General features: G+C 41.5%; 1 protein-coding gene across 2 annotated transcripts in view; it reads left to right on the forward strand.

Annotated features, from left to right (window-relative positions):
* The window catches only part of cemip (cell migration inducing hyaluronidase 1), a gene marked incomplete at its 3' end in the record, with an annotated part of 254,772 nt that overhangs the window by 202,635 nt on the left and 38,210 nt on the right, over window positions 1-13,927 (forward strand). For both annotated transcript variants that reach the window (XM_032536538.1, XM_032536539.1), the window contains 5 exon segments: window positions 2,291-2,360; window positions 3,641-3,769; window positions 8,925-9,010; window positions 10,940-11,071; window positions 13,488-13,523. In XM_032536538.1, the coding sequence (XP_032392429.1) occupies window positions 2,291-2,360; window positions 3,641-3,769; window positions 8,925-9,010; window positions 10,940-11,071; window positions 13,488-13,523 (453 nt within the window).

The following is a 13,927-nucleotide window of genomic DNA, read 5'->3' on the forward strand; positions in this document are numbered from 1 at the left end:
AAATGAGCATAATATGGGCACTTTAACCAATCAAAGAAACATGGCCCCTCTAAAAGAGACAAATGTGTCGCTCTCTCCTTCTCTGTCTGTGTTAGACGGTCCTCTGTCTCATCCTGTCTGACAGAGAACAGATGAGACACAGCCTGAGGGACTGAACTTTGATTAGGGCTGGCTCAGACCTTGATTACACCAGAGCTAATTCCTTTCTCCTCCAAACTGAGCTGCTGCAGGGGCTTGTGGGTAGAGGAGCGTGCTGTATATCCAGGATTAGGCATTGAGAACCGGTTCCAAGTTTGAGTGGCTGTAACTTTATGTAGTGTACATTATAGTCTGGCCATCACCAGACCAAACCAAGCTCAATAGACTTAAGATTGAGTGTTGGTTTGGGGAGTCTGCTCTGTATTTTCTCTGCACAAGAGGCGTGACCAACGGGCATAGTTCAAATGACTCTTTACGCAATTGGATATTCCTTCAACCAATCACACCAATGATCTGGGTGACGTAGAAGCAACAGCGGCATCAACGGGTTGCTGTACTTTGGTGGCCGCAATGTTTATGTAAACAAGAAGCTGCCTGGTCGCTTCTCTATCGTCATTGTGTTAAACCCGCCAATAACTTGCCAGGTAGATAAGCCAGTTTGTGATTGGTTCCCGCAAAATTGTGAACTGAAGCAGGAGAATTAAACGTGCAGATATCCAGACCGAGCTGCAGGGTGAAATCAAATCGCTGGCAGAGTGGGCGGGACTTTACCCAGTCTACGTACATTGTCCAATTGGCTTTAAACTTTTCAGGATTCATAAGTGTCCAACCCTGAGGACATATAAAGGCCGATATTTACTCAAAGTCATAGGGCCCCGTAGTGGCAACAGGAAGTAGACCTAAAAGTCAAGGTGCTATACTTTAACAAACTCCTCCTAGAGTTCTCATCAGTTTGAAATTTGAAATTTGCTCTGTGTCAACAATGAAAAGTTATTAAAAGCAAAACCTTTTGTCCAATGGTGTGGGCATGTCGGCCACTTTAAGCATTTATCGATGAGCGAAGAAGTTGTTGTAACTTTAGTGTAGATTGTCCAATTTGGCCAAAATTTCTGACAATTGACAAACGTCAAGGCCTGAGGACATTTATAGGCTAAAATTAACTTTGGGTCATAGAACCCCCCGCTGGCAACAGGAAATCAGCCTTACTTGACAAACATTACCTGATTTACATGGAACCTATAATTTGTTTAACATTTTTTTTTATTTAACCTTTATTTATCCATGTAAACTGTTTGAGAACCAATTCTCATTTACAAACATGACCTGGCCTAATGTGTGGTCTACTTGTAATACTAAGCTGCCCCCTCTACTGTAACCACGCCCACTTAGTCAGGCCATGCCCCTTTCATAACAATTGAACCCTTTAAGGTAGAGTCTTGTGTGAGGTGTCATTGAACTCAGCAGAGCATTCTTTCTTCATTGGTGATGTTTGACCTGCCTCCTATGCTTAAACCACGTCCCCTTTTATATCCTATGTCCCGTTTGATGTAGACTTGTGTGAGGTATCATTAAACTCAGCAGAGCGTTCCTAATTCATTGGTGATGGTTAAGCCCGCCCCGCTATGGTTGAGGCACGCCCTCTTCCATAACTAGTGACCCATTTAAGGTAGAGTCTTATGTGAGGTATCAATGAACTCAGCAGAGACTTCCTTTTTTATTGATAAAGGTTTTCTCCGCCCCCTATGCGTTGGCCACGCCCCCTTTCACAGCTAATGAACTGTATGATGTAGTCTTGTGGGAGGTATCATTGAACTATGCAGGGAATTCCCTTTTCATTGTTGACGATTTGCAGGAAGCGGCGTCCACCAGTAACCCCAACGCAGGCAGAGGCGCAGGGCCCGTCCAACGCTAATTTGTTTTGTCATGTGACATCACTGTATCTAAATTATATTATATATAATCATTTTTTTTAAATACATTCATTTTCTTGATTGCACCTTCCAGGACTGAATTAATCTAAAAAGTAGAAGATCCAAGGTGTCAGTAATAAGGAAAAGCAATGAAATCTGTAGAACAAATATCCTCCCCAGATGACATAACTTGATACATGGTCCATTTGTGTACCAAAAAATACTGTCAGCGAAAAACTTAGTTAAGTAATTTTCTCTCCCTCAGTTACTGTTGCTGTGTTTTCAAGGGCAGTGTTCACCCTTTTCTTTATTTCCCAATACTTTACTGGTTCAAATCATTTGTGTTAAATCCAATAACTCCTTTTCTCTTTTTCCTTCTCCGACGCTCTCCATCCACACAGCGCCACTTCAACTTTCTGGATCGCCAACCCCAATAACAACCTCATCAACTGTGCTGCTGCGGGCTCAGAGGTGAGTTTCTCACTTCCCCTCCCTCTCCCCCCGTGTCTCTCCAGGTGGAGGTCTGTCTCATTATCGCGTTGCCAGGTCAGATTAATGGCTGTGTACTCCTATTAACTTGAGAATCAAGCAGACAACAGACGCAGGCTCTGCCGCACGTTCCCTATGATAGAGTGCCAATTAAAATGGTACTTCTGGGATCTTACAAGGATACGTCAGGCGGAATGGAGTCGCATTTTTCCTCACGAATGTAATAACTTTTCTCATTTGCATAGCTGCGAAGAACAACTGAAAAACAGACAGGCTGACATGCAGAGTGGAAAAGCCGAGAATGTACTGTAGTTGTGTCTGTGTGTGTGTGCATGTGTGTGCATGTGTGTGTGTGTGTGTGTGTGTGTATGTGTGTAAATAGTTTTATTTCGAACAACATAAGAAAACAAAACAAACTTAAAATCCAGGGCAAAAGTATTTCACATCACATCAAGGGCCACGAACATAGTTTATTGACATGCTTTTGTTTTGTCAGAAAAGTAAAATATGTTTGACTGCGTAACTGCATGTCGCTTTTTTTGACAGCGTTGTAGCTTTTGTCACTTTTGTTTGTTTTGCGACTTTTTTATGGCTTTCCCGGACATTTTTGGTTGCATGTTTTTGGCCTTTATGTCAACATCAAGCCTACAAAAAAAAAATTTTATTATACTAAAAAATTATAGAATTTAGCAATTCAAGCAAAACAATGATGTTTGATCAATGATGTCACCTGTTTCACCGCCTGATTATGAAAACTCTCTGCTTCGGGGGGGGGGGGATTTCTGAGTCTAAGTCGGCAAATGTGCCAAATTCCGCTTTGAGTGTCACATAACTGCAGTTTGAAAAACTCTTTCCTGTGTTTTTGGTTTGATGCACACAACACTAGGTGGGCCAAAATCTTTTGTGAGGGTGCATATCAATTTAGGTTCAATAAACAATAAATCTGCGGGCCTTGAGTCGGGAAGAAGCAAAATGCTTTTGGTGTCCATTCTTTTAAATGTCCATACTCTTATCAAAGTGTTTTCAGTTTATTGTTTTTTTAATAAACAACCATAACCCCCTCAAAAATAAAAAAACATTTGCAGATCAATTAATCAAAAAGTGACTTTTGTTATATTCCTATCTTATTACTTGTCATACATTCAATACTATATGTGTGTGGGAGTGTACAGAAATCTAGAGCGGGTTCTTTGCTGTTCTACATTTATAGTAATTGATAAAAAGTGTTGACAGTCTGTGAATGTTTGTTTGTGATCCCTCAGGAGACAGGTTTCTGGTTCATCTTCCACCATGTGCCCACGGGCCCCTCGGAGGGGCTGTACTCCCCCGGACACACTGAACACACACCCATGGGCCAGTTCACCAACAACAGAGCCCATTCCAACTACAGGGTGAGTCGGAGGACGGACTGTGATTTACAAAAAGTCCATATTTACAAAAGGAGTCCACAAGGCAGCAGGGACACATCCATCCAGAATGTGGAGGAAAACAAAAGACAGGAATAACAAAACTGGGGGGTAGACTCCAAATACAACTACGAAAGAGAATACAATGATCTGACACGAGACAAGAGCAACACAAAGACTGAATGCACAGGGGAACGAGAGACAGGTTCAGGAACAAGTGAAACACATCAGGGTGGGGCCGACAGTCAGAGTCGGGAAAACACCAGGCAGGAAGTAAAAGAAGACAACACTAGGGAGGAAAACAGGGACTTCAAAATAAAACAGGAGATAGAACAAAAACTTACAACAATGGCCGGTTGTCTGAGTTCGGTCCGAGGTCAGGGGGCGTGTCTCCGACTTTGACCTCGGAAAATCGGACTTTTGAGTACAAATGGAACGCAAAATTACTACTAGCCAGATGTGTTCAAACTACAATTGCATTGCACAAACACTGAACCATATACTCGGCAAAAGCATTACCAACAAATACACTTAAAAATACTATTGCCATACAGACATAGGTGTAGATTTCAGAGGGGATACAGGAGATATGCCCCCCTCCCTCCTCCTCCTAATATTTAGAAGATGTAGATTTGTCCTCCTCAAAATATATGAAAGAACCCACACTGCAAGAGGGGTGAATAACCATTCAGGGGGCTCAAAACACATGTATTATAATTTTATTTGCCTATACTAATGATTTCAGACACCCCTACAGTGGACCATACCATCGAAACCTCGCACACTTGAAGCTGCCTTCAAGATGTCAAGATTTAAAAACCATCTGACGGAAAACAGGAACTGTACCTACGTGTGCTACACAACTTGTTGCATAAAAACCCCCAGAATGCAGGAAATTAAGCGTTTGATGCTCAAAGTTTTTTCCTAGTTATAATGTGGGAGTGCCCCCTCCCCCCCCCATGAAAGAAAAACATACAGAGGCCGGTTGTTAAAAGATTAGGTAAGTCTCGAATGCATCATATTGTAGGTGTTTCTTCTGGTTGTTAATGGTGTCACACTCCCTTCCTGAAGGAGGGTAGTTGGGCTATGAACGAAATGAGAAAAAACCCAGCTCCAAAACAGGATTTGTTTTAGGATTATTGCCCGTTTTAATCACAGTGAATTGTTCAGGGTTTTATTTTGGTTTTGCCATCAGTCTGACTCTGGCAGGGAAAAAACTAATCGTGTTTTATGTATAGTGATACTGTCCACTCAGCTGTGTCTGAGTCTGGATGTGCGGTGTTGTGTCTGAGCAGAGAGTGAGAGCTGGCTGGAGTGAGTCTCTAACGATGCTCTCTGTTTTTTTCCAGCATCGCTGTGTGCATATTGTGTCCCTGGAAGGAAGCTTACTCCCAATAATCCTCTCTGCGGTCTCTATGGCTCTAAGCAGTGCTGCGGAGGGGAAAAACTTGCTCTGGTTTACCGCCGTTTATTTTAACCAATCACAACTGTCTTGTGCAGCACTAAGCGCCGTACGGAGCAACGGCGTCTCTGCAAAATAGCCTTGGGAAGGAACTTCTTTTGGTGGGACATGTGTACGTTCAAAAGTTGTTTTAGTCGTGCAACAAAAAACTCAGATTGGACAGGTAGTCTAGCTAGTTGTCTGGATTTACCCTGCAGAGATCTGAGGACCAGGTAACCATAGTCCTTAGAAATCCACCACCAATATAACGCAAACACAAAGGAAGCCTAACTAAACGGATATCCGGCCTAAATGAGTGAAATCTGGTGGAATTCCCGGAATCCCAGCAATCCTAAAAGTGGAATGTCATGGATATAGACTAGGTGTTCCCATACCAGACCGTGATGCCTGTAGTGAGAATGCTCTCTCTGGTCCTTTATAGGCCTGGGCAAGAGGGCGACGACTCAGTCCTGCTTTCCTGAGCAGCATGATGAAGTACAGCTGCTTCTGGGCCTTTTTCACTGTGACATTTGTGTTCAAGGTCCAGCTCAGGTCAGATGTTCCATCAGAAAGTGGATGTACTCTTACCAGGAGACTGATCAGCGCCACTATTGCATACAGAAAAGGGCCCCCTGCATTGTCTGGAGTCTTTTTATACAAGCTTTGCTGCTAGGCTTGGGTGTTTGCTTGTATTTTTAAATCATCCAATAGTGGTTACTCAAGATCCAAGTCTGAAAGGCCGACTACATTCAACACCTAATTGAACACAACATATAATACACACAAAGGAGCTTTCACTAATAGCATCTTTCTTCAGTAGCTCAACACAGTTTATTTTGTCGGATTCTTCATTGCAACAACTGATTATCTGCTTTGCATTTTAACCTACAATAGCTCACTCAAGAACTCATACCCACCTCTATCTTTCAGCGACTTTTTTGAAAATCTCACAGTTATCTAGACGCTGTTCAGTTCGGTTAGCTTAGTAGTTAGTAATGGTTTCTCCCTCAGTGGTGGTTCCTGCCGCCTTTAGAGATATATGTGTATAATGATAATAACTGTAGTTTATTTTCTGTGTTGGAGGCAAGGCTCCCCACCAGGGAGACTTGATCATTTACGTTAGCTCCTGTAACTTAGCCCCCAGCATTTGGCAATGGCAATGCGAGACTATTATCGGGGTAATTTTGACAGCTCTACTACTGTAAAAACACAGGCTCACTAAGAGCCACTGAGAGACAAAAAGAGTTTGGGATGTGACATGTTAAGTAAGAAATAGAGGACAAGCAATAGGCGAAGGGTGAGAATAACAAAATCGAGCACAGACAAGAGAAAGGAAAGAAAGCGAGCCAGAGGAGAGGATGGGATGGAGAGGACAGGGCACCCGAGGCACGGAGCGCAGCACAGCAGCTCTCGAGCCGAGAGAGATTTATGAGGCGCTGCTGGAGAGGAAGTGTTATTGTTATCGTCCTCCTTTCTCTCCGCGCCCAACAGTGAGTTCTTTCCCCTGCCATCTCGCTCTCTTTTCCTTTTTCACTTTTAATTTGGATCATCGTAATGGGAGCATAACTCATGTCAGGCTGCCACCCCAGGATGTTCAGGGAGAGGAGAGGTTGTGTCAGGCTGCAGGCTGGTCGTTCACAGCAGCATCACACTGCTTCTCTATGGGTTTTTCATCATTTAGAAAGTTTGTAATTTTTTGTCAGGAAAAGATAGAGTATAGTGTTTAAGAGCTATGAAACAACTAGAGCAAGCATGTTTGTTCGCTTTGGTGCTTGGATGGAAGTTGCATCGAATGTTTCCATCCAGGTCATAGTGAAAGCTCCATTAGGTGAGATTTGACACAAAATGGATTTGGGGCATTTTATCCTTGATTTAAAGTCCGTAATGTGTCCCGGTTGCCTCAAAATGGGACGTGTCACCCTGCCTTCTATTAACCTTTTGAACTATTTAATAGAAATTGTCTGCCAGCCTATGCCTACATTGGTAGTTTTGCTTATTTGGATGTAATTTCTTGTAATATCTCCAAATGCTTCATATCCCTAAAATCAGTACAATCTAAGCTAAAAGGTTCTGTAAGTCAATAAACCATAATAATTAACAAAGGTATCAACATTATGTGAGTTATTCACTCACTCACTATTCACTACATGGTGTTAATTAAATAGTGAACTATAGGCCTATAGGGAATGGCCTAACAAGATTTTGGATACTACACTGAAATTCTAAACATCGTAGCGTCAGTAGATGCGTCGATATGTGCTTCGGTAATTTGTGTGACGAAGGAGAGCGTCCCCAGCACCATGTAAACGATCCAAATCAAAAGAGTTCTAATATGTCCCTGAAACAAAGCGAGCACTCAGAAGGAAAATAAAAGGTTGTATATTATATATGTTGCATGTTAAATTACTACTGTTTTTCCTTTTCAGTTTCAGCAGGTGCTTCTGCTTTTTTCTTCTCCTCTGGGAAAACACAACAATGTTGCATTGTGGTTTACGGGAGTAAAATGTAGGGTGCACTACTGCTCTGGTTCTTTAGGAGACCAGCCGTAGGTCCTGAGTGTGTTGATTCAAATGGGAGAAGTGAACGTAAACACAGATTATAACCAAGTCTTTCGCCCCGTAGTCACCAAAATAAATATTGGACCAATTCTTCACAAGCCACATATCTCCAGAACATTCATAACACACATGACATTTTTAAATGGACACATCAGGAGAAAATGAACTTTGTTTGAGACCTGTTTCTGTCTCAGGAACAAACTCTCGCGAGATCTGGCAACACACATAAACTAATGTCAATTGATGTTTGTGAATGCCCAAACAAAACTAATCTCTGTGCTAAATATGTATTTTAACTCTGTATATATCTAACTTTCGCAAAAGAAAATATTAATAGATTATACAAATGTAACTTTTCATCCATCCACACGACGCTCAATACACTTTCAAACAAGGCCACGCCCCTTTAGTAGACAGGAAGTGTGGACCAGTTCATACCATTGGCGCTGCCTGAAATGGTTTAGTATAGAGGACCTTATGTAGGCTCAAATTAGCTGGGCATTGTGGGTATTTTATAGTGGACTATAGTAAATAATATTAACCGCAGAGAATTAGAACACCACTGCAAAGTGGTGAACACAACAAAGTGCCCTATGTCCATGTTAGGGAACGGTTTCAAACACAGCTACTCTCAAGACCACAGAAGTTAGCAGCAGATAAGACTGATGATTTAAATTAGACCAGCTGCAGCTAATTTAATCTTGCTGCTCTACTGCTAATTAAAACCCAATGCGGGGCTGTTCAACATGAGTCTAGAAAGGACCGCAGAAGAAAATTTCATGTCCTTCGCTACTGAACCTGATTTATTGGGGGGAAAAGCCAATACACATGCTTCACTACGTACTCTTCGCCTGAAGGGAGGAAATGACACTAAAATAATAGTGTGAGCTCAACTGATAGGTCAGTTATTGAATAGAACTGATAATAACTAGAGTGCAGCTGGAGTTGGAAGAGTGAATATTACATTCATAATTATTGCAGATGGACACCATTTTTTGTTGCAGCCCAATAGAAGACATTAGCAACACAGTCTGACTTGTGTCTACACGTCCCTGCAAGTCCTTAAAGCTATAGTGCGTGTCTTCCATAATCTATTCTATTATACCGTGTGACCACGTAGTTTCTCTTCTCTCTGTTCCAGGCTGGAATGATCCTCGATAACGGAGTAAAGACTACCCAGGCAAATGACAAGGACAAGAGACCCTTCCTCTCACTGATTGGAGCCAGGTCAGACCCCCTCCCCTCCCCCAGTCACAAACACCCTGCATTGCAAGCTTAAGTCCCATCACACCCAGTATACTTTGACATGATGTATGTGCACTCTGTCATGTTTCATGTTGATGTTCTGTAGCTGGCAAATGTTGGTGTTTGGAATAAAAGATGTAGAAAAGTAGAACAGCAAGTCTGTGTAACAGTTGGTCCCATGTGGTGAGTGTGATCGGACCAATGTGTCATCCTGACCTTATCGCTTCATTATGAATACACCCTACGTACACACACCACTCCCTATTCAGTTGAGAGATGCTCCTCAAAGTGTGAAAAATCCCTGCAAGGAAGCTTTCTCACAGAGCGCCTGGCCTAATGGAGAGCTTAATACACACATAATCAATAAAAAATGAAAAATGTGATGGAGAGATGTAAAAAACCCTCAGAGGGGCTTAATCCGGGCACTCTTCAATGCATTATCAATTTAAAATATAAAGAAACTGAAATACTGAAAAGAAATGGAGAATAAAAGCCCCAACTCAAATAACACACAATATCAGATCAACAAAATAAATATGAAAGGTAAAATTACATTACGAGTTACATGGGTTGTTTACAAAGACATCCCATAGGTATAACATTGCACAGACTAAAACAAACCTTTCACAGCTTTCTTAAATTGTGTTAACTTTGGAAAATCCGATGGCAAAGCATTCCAAATCACTGAAAATTAAACCAAACTGAAGTTGAGATGTTTCAACGGATACAATATGTGGTCTCTACATGATACATAGCCGCCCCCTGTGTTTTTAGACACGCCCTTAACATTTAGCCATACGGACGCTTGGTTTCTTTGAGTATACTCTGTGAACATAAACAATGTTCTCAATGCTGAGATCATGTGTAGAGCCCCGTTGATAATTGGAGCAAAGTTTTATGTTGTGTCGAGCCTTCTTAGTGTTTTAAAAATAGCTATTTCCATGCTAGCTCGCCCATTCAAAAGGCCATTTGACTAAAAAACGAAAATACAATTAATCTTAAAAGTGACGCTTCCATCCTAATTATGCTTTTAAACGAAAGTTTGACTTGACCCTAGATGCATTTTGGCGAGAGTTGCGCTTTAAACATAATTTGCTTTAACCAGTGTATCTCCATGTGTACTTCGTCCACCACAATCCCACCAATCGCTCCTAAAATGTCTGAGTTAAGTGAAAATGCCGTGCACATATTCTTCGTAAATCTTTACAATCATTCCCTGATAGAACCAAGCAGGCCTTGTTGCACCTTTCAAATTTTCCTCAAAACTTGCCATTTTTAGCATTTGCAATTATCTTGGAAATGTTCTTTCGTTGATCCCGACTAACCCTAACCCTATGCAAGTCATCGTTCCACGCATCTGTGAATAAAACGACATGTCTAAAATGTTGAATGTTTTGGACACACTGTGGAACATAAGCATTATAAGTACTTAAAAAAAAGCTAGTGCAGGCATGCATTTCACGTAGTGCAGAACACAACATTGGATCAGATGCTGGGTGTTGCTAAGTTGGATGTTGATTGTCATCACTATAACAATGTGAATGGATGACTCCTCTCAGCCCAGTTAGCTTGGTTCTGTGAACTGAAACACCAGTGAGTCCTCTTCTGCTGTAGAGCAGCTCTTGATCAAGTCTTTGAATGTATTGTTTTAAACTTGAACTGTGGGATCTGTATTATTAAAACCAACAGTAACCATCAAATCAACTAGCCCTGAATTCTGAAGGATTATAACTTCTAGAGTAGATCCTTCTCTAGACATACAAATAGCATACAAAAGTTAAAATACAGTAAGAGATTTCCGCCCTGCATATACTGCACATACAGAAGTATACAATACATTTAATACCACTAAATCATGAAGTAAACCCTGTCTTTCTCCACTCGGCATGTCTGCGTTGTTGAATTGTTTAGGTATGGTCCCCACCAGGATGCTGACCCCTTCAAACCCAGAGTCCCCGCTCTGATCCACCATTTTGTGGCCTATAAGAACCAGGACCACGGAGCTTGGCTGAGAGGAGGGGATGTCTGGCTGGACGACTGCCAGTGAGTACCCCATGCATGCATTGATATTGTGAAATTGATATTACAGTTTTTTGGGCACACCATTGGCACATGTGCTCTCACGCTGTGCAGTGCTGAGCATCTGATGAAGGCCACTGTTCAGAAACCATGGCAGCGAGTCAGCTGTACACACACTCCTTTACGGCCTGTACACACACTCTTTTACCCAGCCCAAAAACACCAGAGTGTGAACTGTGGTAGTTAGTCTTTCTCCTTTTCTTTTTTACTGCACCACCACTGACCTAAAAAATGGCACAAAAATATGTGCAAAATGGATACTGCCTTTCTTAATTGGAGTTTAATTGAACATCCGGACATGGTAATCTGCAGTATAGTTAAACTATAGTTAAAGCTTTAGTGCGTAACTTTTTGATATTGTCTGTCACATCAAGCCATTGGCTACAGTTGCTACAAAGCTAATAAAGACTATCAGCTCCACACAACTCTGTCTGGATTTCTCAGTGTGGCTGTGTTCATAAGATTGTGACGCCTGACGACTTTGGCGCGCAGAAACTCAAGTGAAGATAATTATCTCTTCTGAAGAATTCATCATGTTTTTTTTATCCTCCGTGTCCTCCTTGGCTACTAGCAACTGTGTGGAGGAGGGGTGGAGGGGTACACGATTGCATAAGGCTTGTATCATGTGGATGTGCCGACTGTGTTGTCATTACTTAGAATTCATCGTTAGGGAGACAGAAACTACGCACTAAAGCTTTAATGGGTAACTTTGGTATTTTTCAACCTGGACCCTTTTCTTCCCTATGCTTTTGTGTCTATGTGGCTGATGGAAACAACAATTTATGAAATTGGTTACAAAGACAGTTTTTGTTTTGATTGCTAAGATGCACTGATAAAAACTGAAGTCACGTTGTCAAAACTCTTCGGCACGATATATCACAAAGCACGATATATCTGCACATTGTTCAAGTGCTAACACTGTTTTTTGACATTTGTTACTGAAAAAAACACATTTGAAACATAATGATGGAAGATCTTATGCATTTCTGCAGTAACCAAATTGAAAACATAAAAAAATCTAGCAGAATCTCCACAATAAAATTAAGTAATAAGCATTCCAAACAGCTGATTTCAGCTGAAAGAGAAGACAATGCAATTTGATGTTCATTTAAACTTGAGGGACCCTCACAGTGCTGAACAGTAGGGTCCTATCTTGCTTCCAACGCAAGTTTCTTTGCTACTTTAAGATCAACACAGTTGTCAATTTCCCGCCCACGTCTTTCAAATATCAAATGCACTTGCGCCTACCTGGGCGCCCATGGGTGTGCTGGTCTTACAGGGAGGTGTGTTCAGGTGAATTCTTGGTGTATTGCTATCTTGAGGCAGCGGGAAGTGATCGCGCCATTGACCAACAAAAACCTGTTCTAAAGTCAATAAGGCAGAATTTCATTATTTTAACGGTGCATTATTAAAATGTGCCTAGGCTCGTGCCCAGCGTGCGCACACTATGCTTGTTACACAAGCCCAGCAGCACACAAAAATGCAAAAGATTTGCTTGCGTTTCTTCTCCTGAAAATTTCTCCTTTGCAAATCAGCCATCATAACAGCTATGCACCAAGGTACAAACAAGCCTGCTTTTAAAGGGAATGGGAGATGACACTGATTGGTTTACTGCATATTACACCTAAAACACACCTATTAATTAATGAAGATACTAGGTAAAACCCTTTTGAACTATGCACCTGGCGTACGGTTCCTTTAATCTGCCGTACACACCCTAAACGCACCTGCGCCAGGCGTTTCACGCAGTGCGTTTAAATCGTTAAAATAGGGCCCCACAAGTCATTATACTTCAGCCTGCATGTTGGGGATGTTTTTTTGTAATTATTATTGAAGCTCTGGAGTTTCAGAAATAATTTCTTTGTTTACATTTTTTATTTAAGTAAATCACATTTATGGACTATATGCCCAGATATGGAAAACATAAAAGGTATTGAAGCAAATTTTGGAGTTTTGGAAGTGAGACTAACTGTTTGGCCAAGATGCAAAGTGAAAATCCAGACTGTGTGAAGAGTTTTGAAAAAGTGGTTTTAGTATTGACTGATACTTGTGGGCAATCTGGGAAATAATTGGAAATAAATGAATGAATAAATAAATAGATAAGTGACTGAATAGAAATGTGTTAGGTTTGTCAACTTTCAGTGCAACAAAATATTCTTGGAAACCCTCATTATAAGTTTTAGGTAGCACAGGTTGCTTTTATCACATTTGATTAAAGAGATGAAATGTGTGTGTGTTTGTGTGTGTGGGTGGCTGCCTGTATGTGTGTGTGTGTGTGTGTGTGTGTGTGTGTGTGTGTGTGTGTGTGTGGCGTGTGTTCCCTGGAGATCTTGGACTTCTGCTAAGCTCACAGGGATAATATTCTCTCTTTCTTGTTTAGATTTGCTGATAATGGCATTGGCCTCACTCTGGCGAGGTAAGACCCCCCCCCCCCCAAACACACACACACACACACACACACACACTCACATACACACATACACTTTTCATATTTCTAGGATGGATAGAAATAATGGGAGGTCCCTCTTTCCCTCTCTCTCTCCCTCTTTCTCTCTGTGTCTGTAAGAGTAATTGGAAAACACCTTATAAGGAGTCTGTTTAGGATGCATTGGGAAACGGAGCTCTTTGATGCCATATGAAAAGTAATTTAGGGAGGCGATGGTCACAGAAGTGGGAATTGGTGAGAAGTTTCCAACTGACTTTCCAAAGTAGGGTGCCTGCTGGTGCATACAGTACGTCCACACCAAATATGTCTGTCTATATACGGGTGCATACAATACGTCCACACCAAATATGTCTGTCATATACGGGTGCATACAG

This window comes from Etheostoma spectabile, chromosome 15 (assembly GCF_008692095.1).
Source record: "Etheostoma spectabile isolate EspeVRDwgs_2016 chromosome 15, UIUC_Espe_1.0, whole genome shotgun sequence".
In the NCBI taxonomy this organism is placed as follows: Eukaryota; Metazoa; Chordata; class Actinopteri; order Perciformes; family Percidae; genus Etheostoma; species Etheostoma spectabile.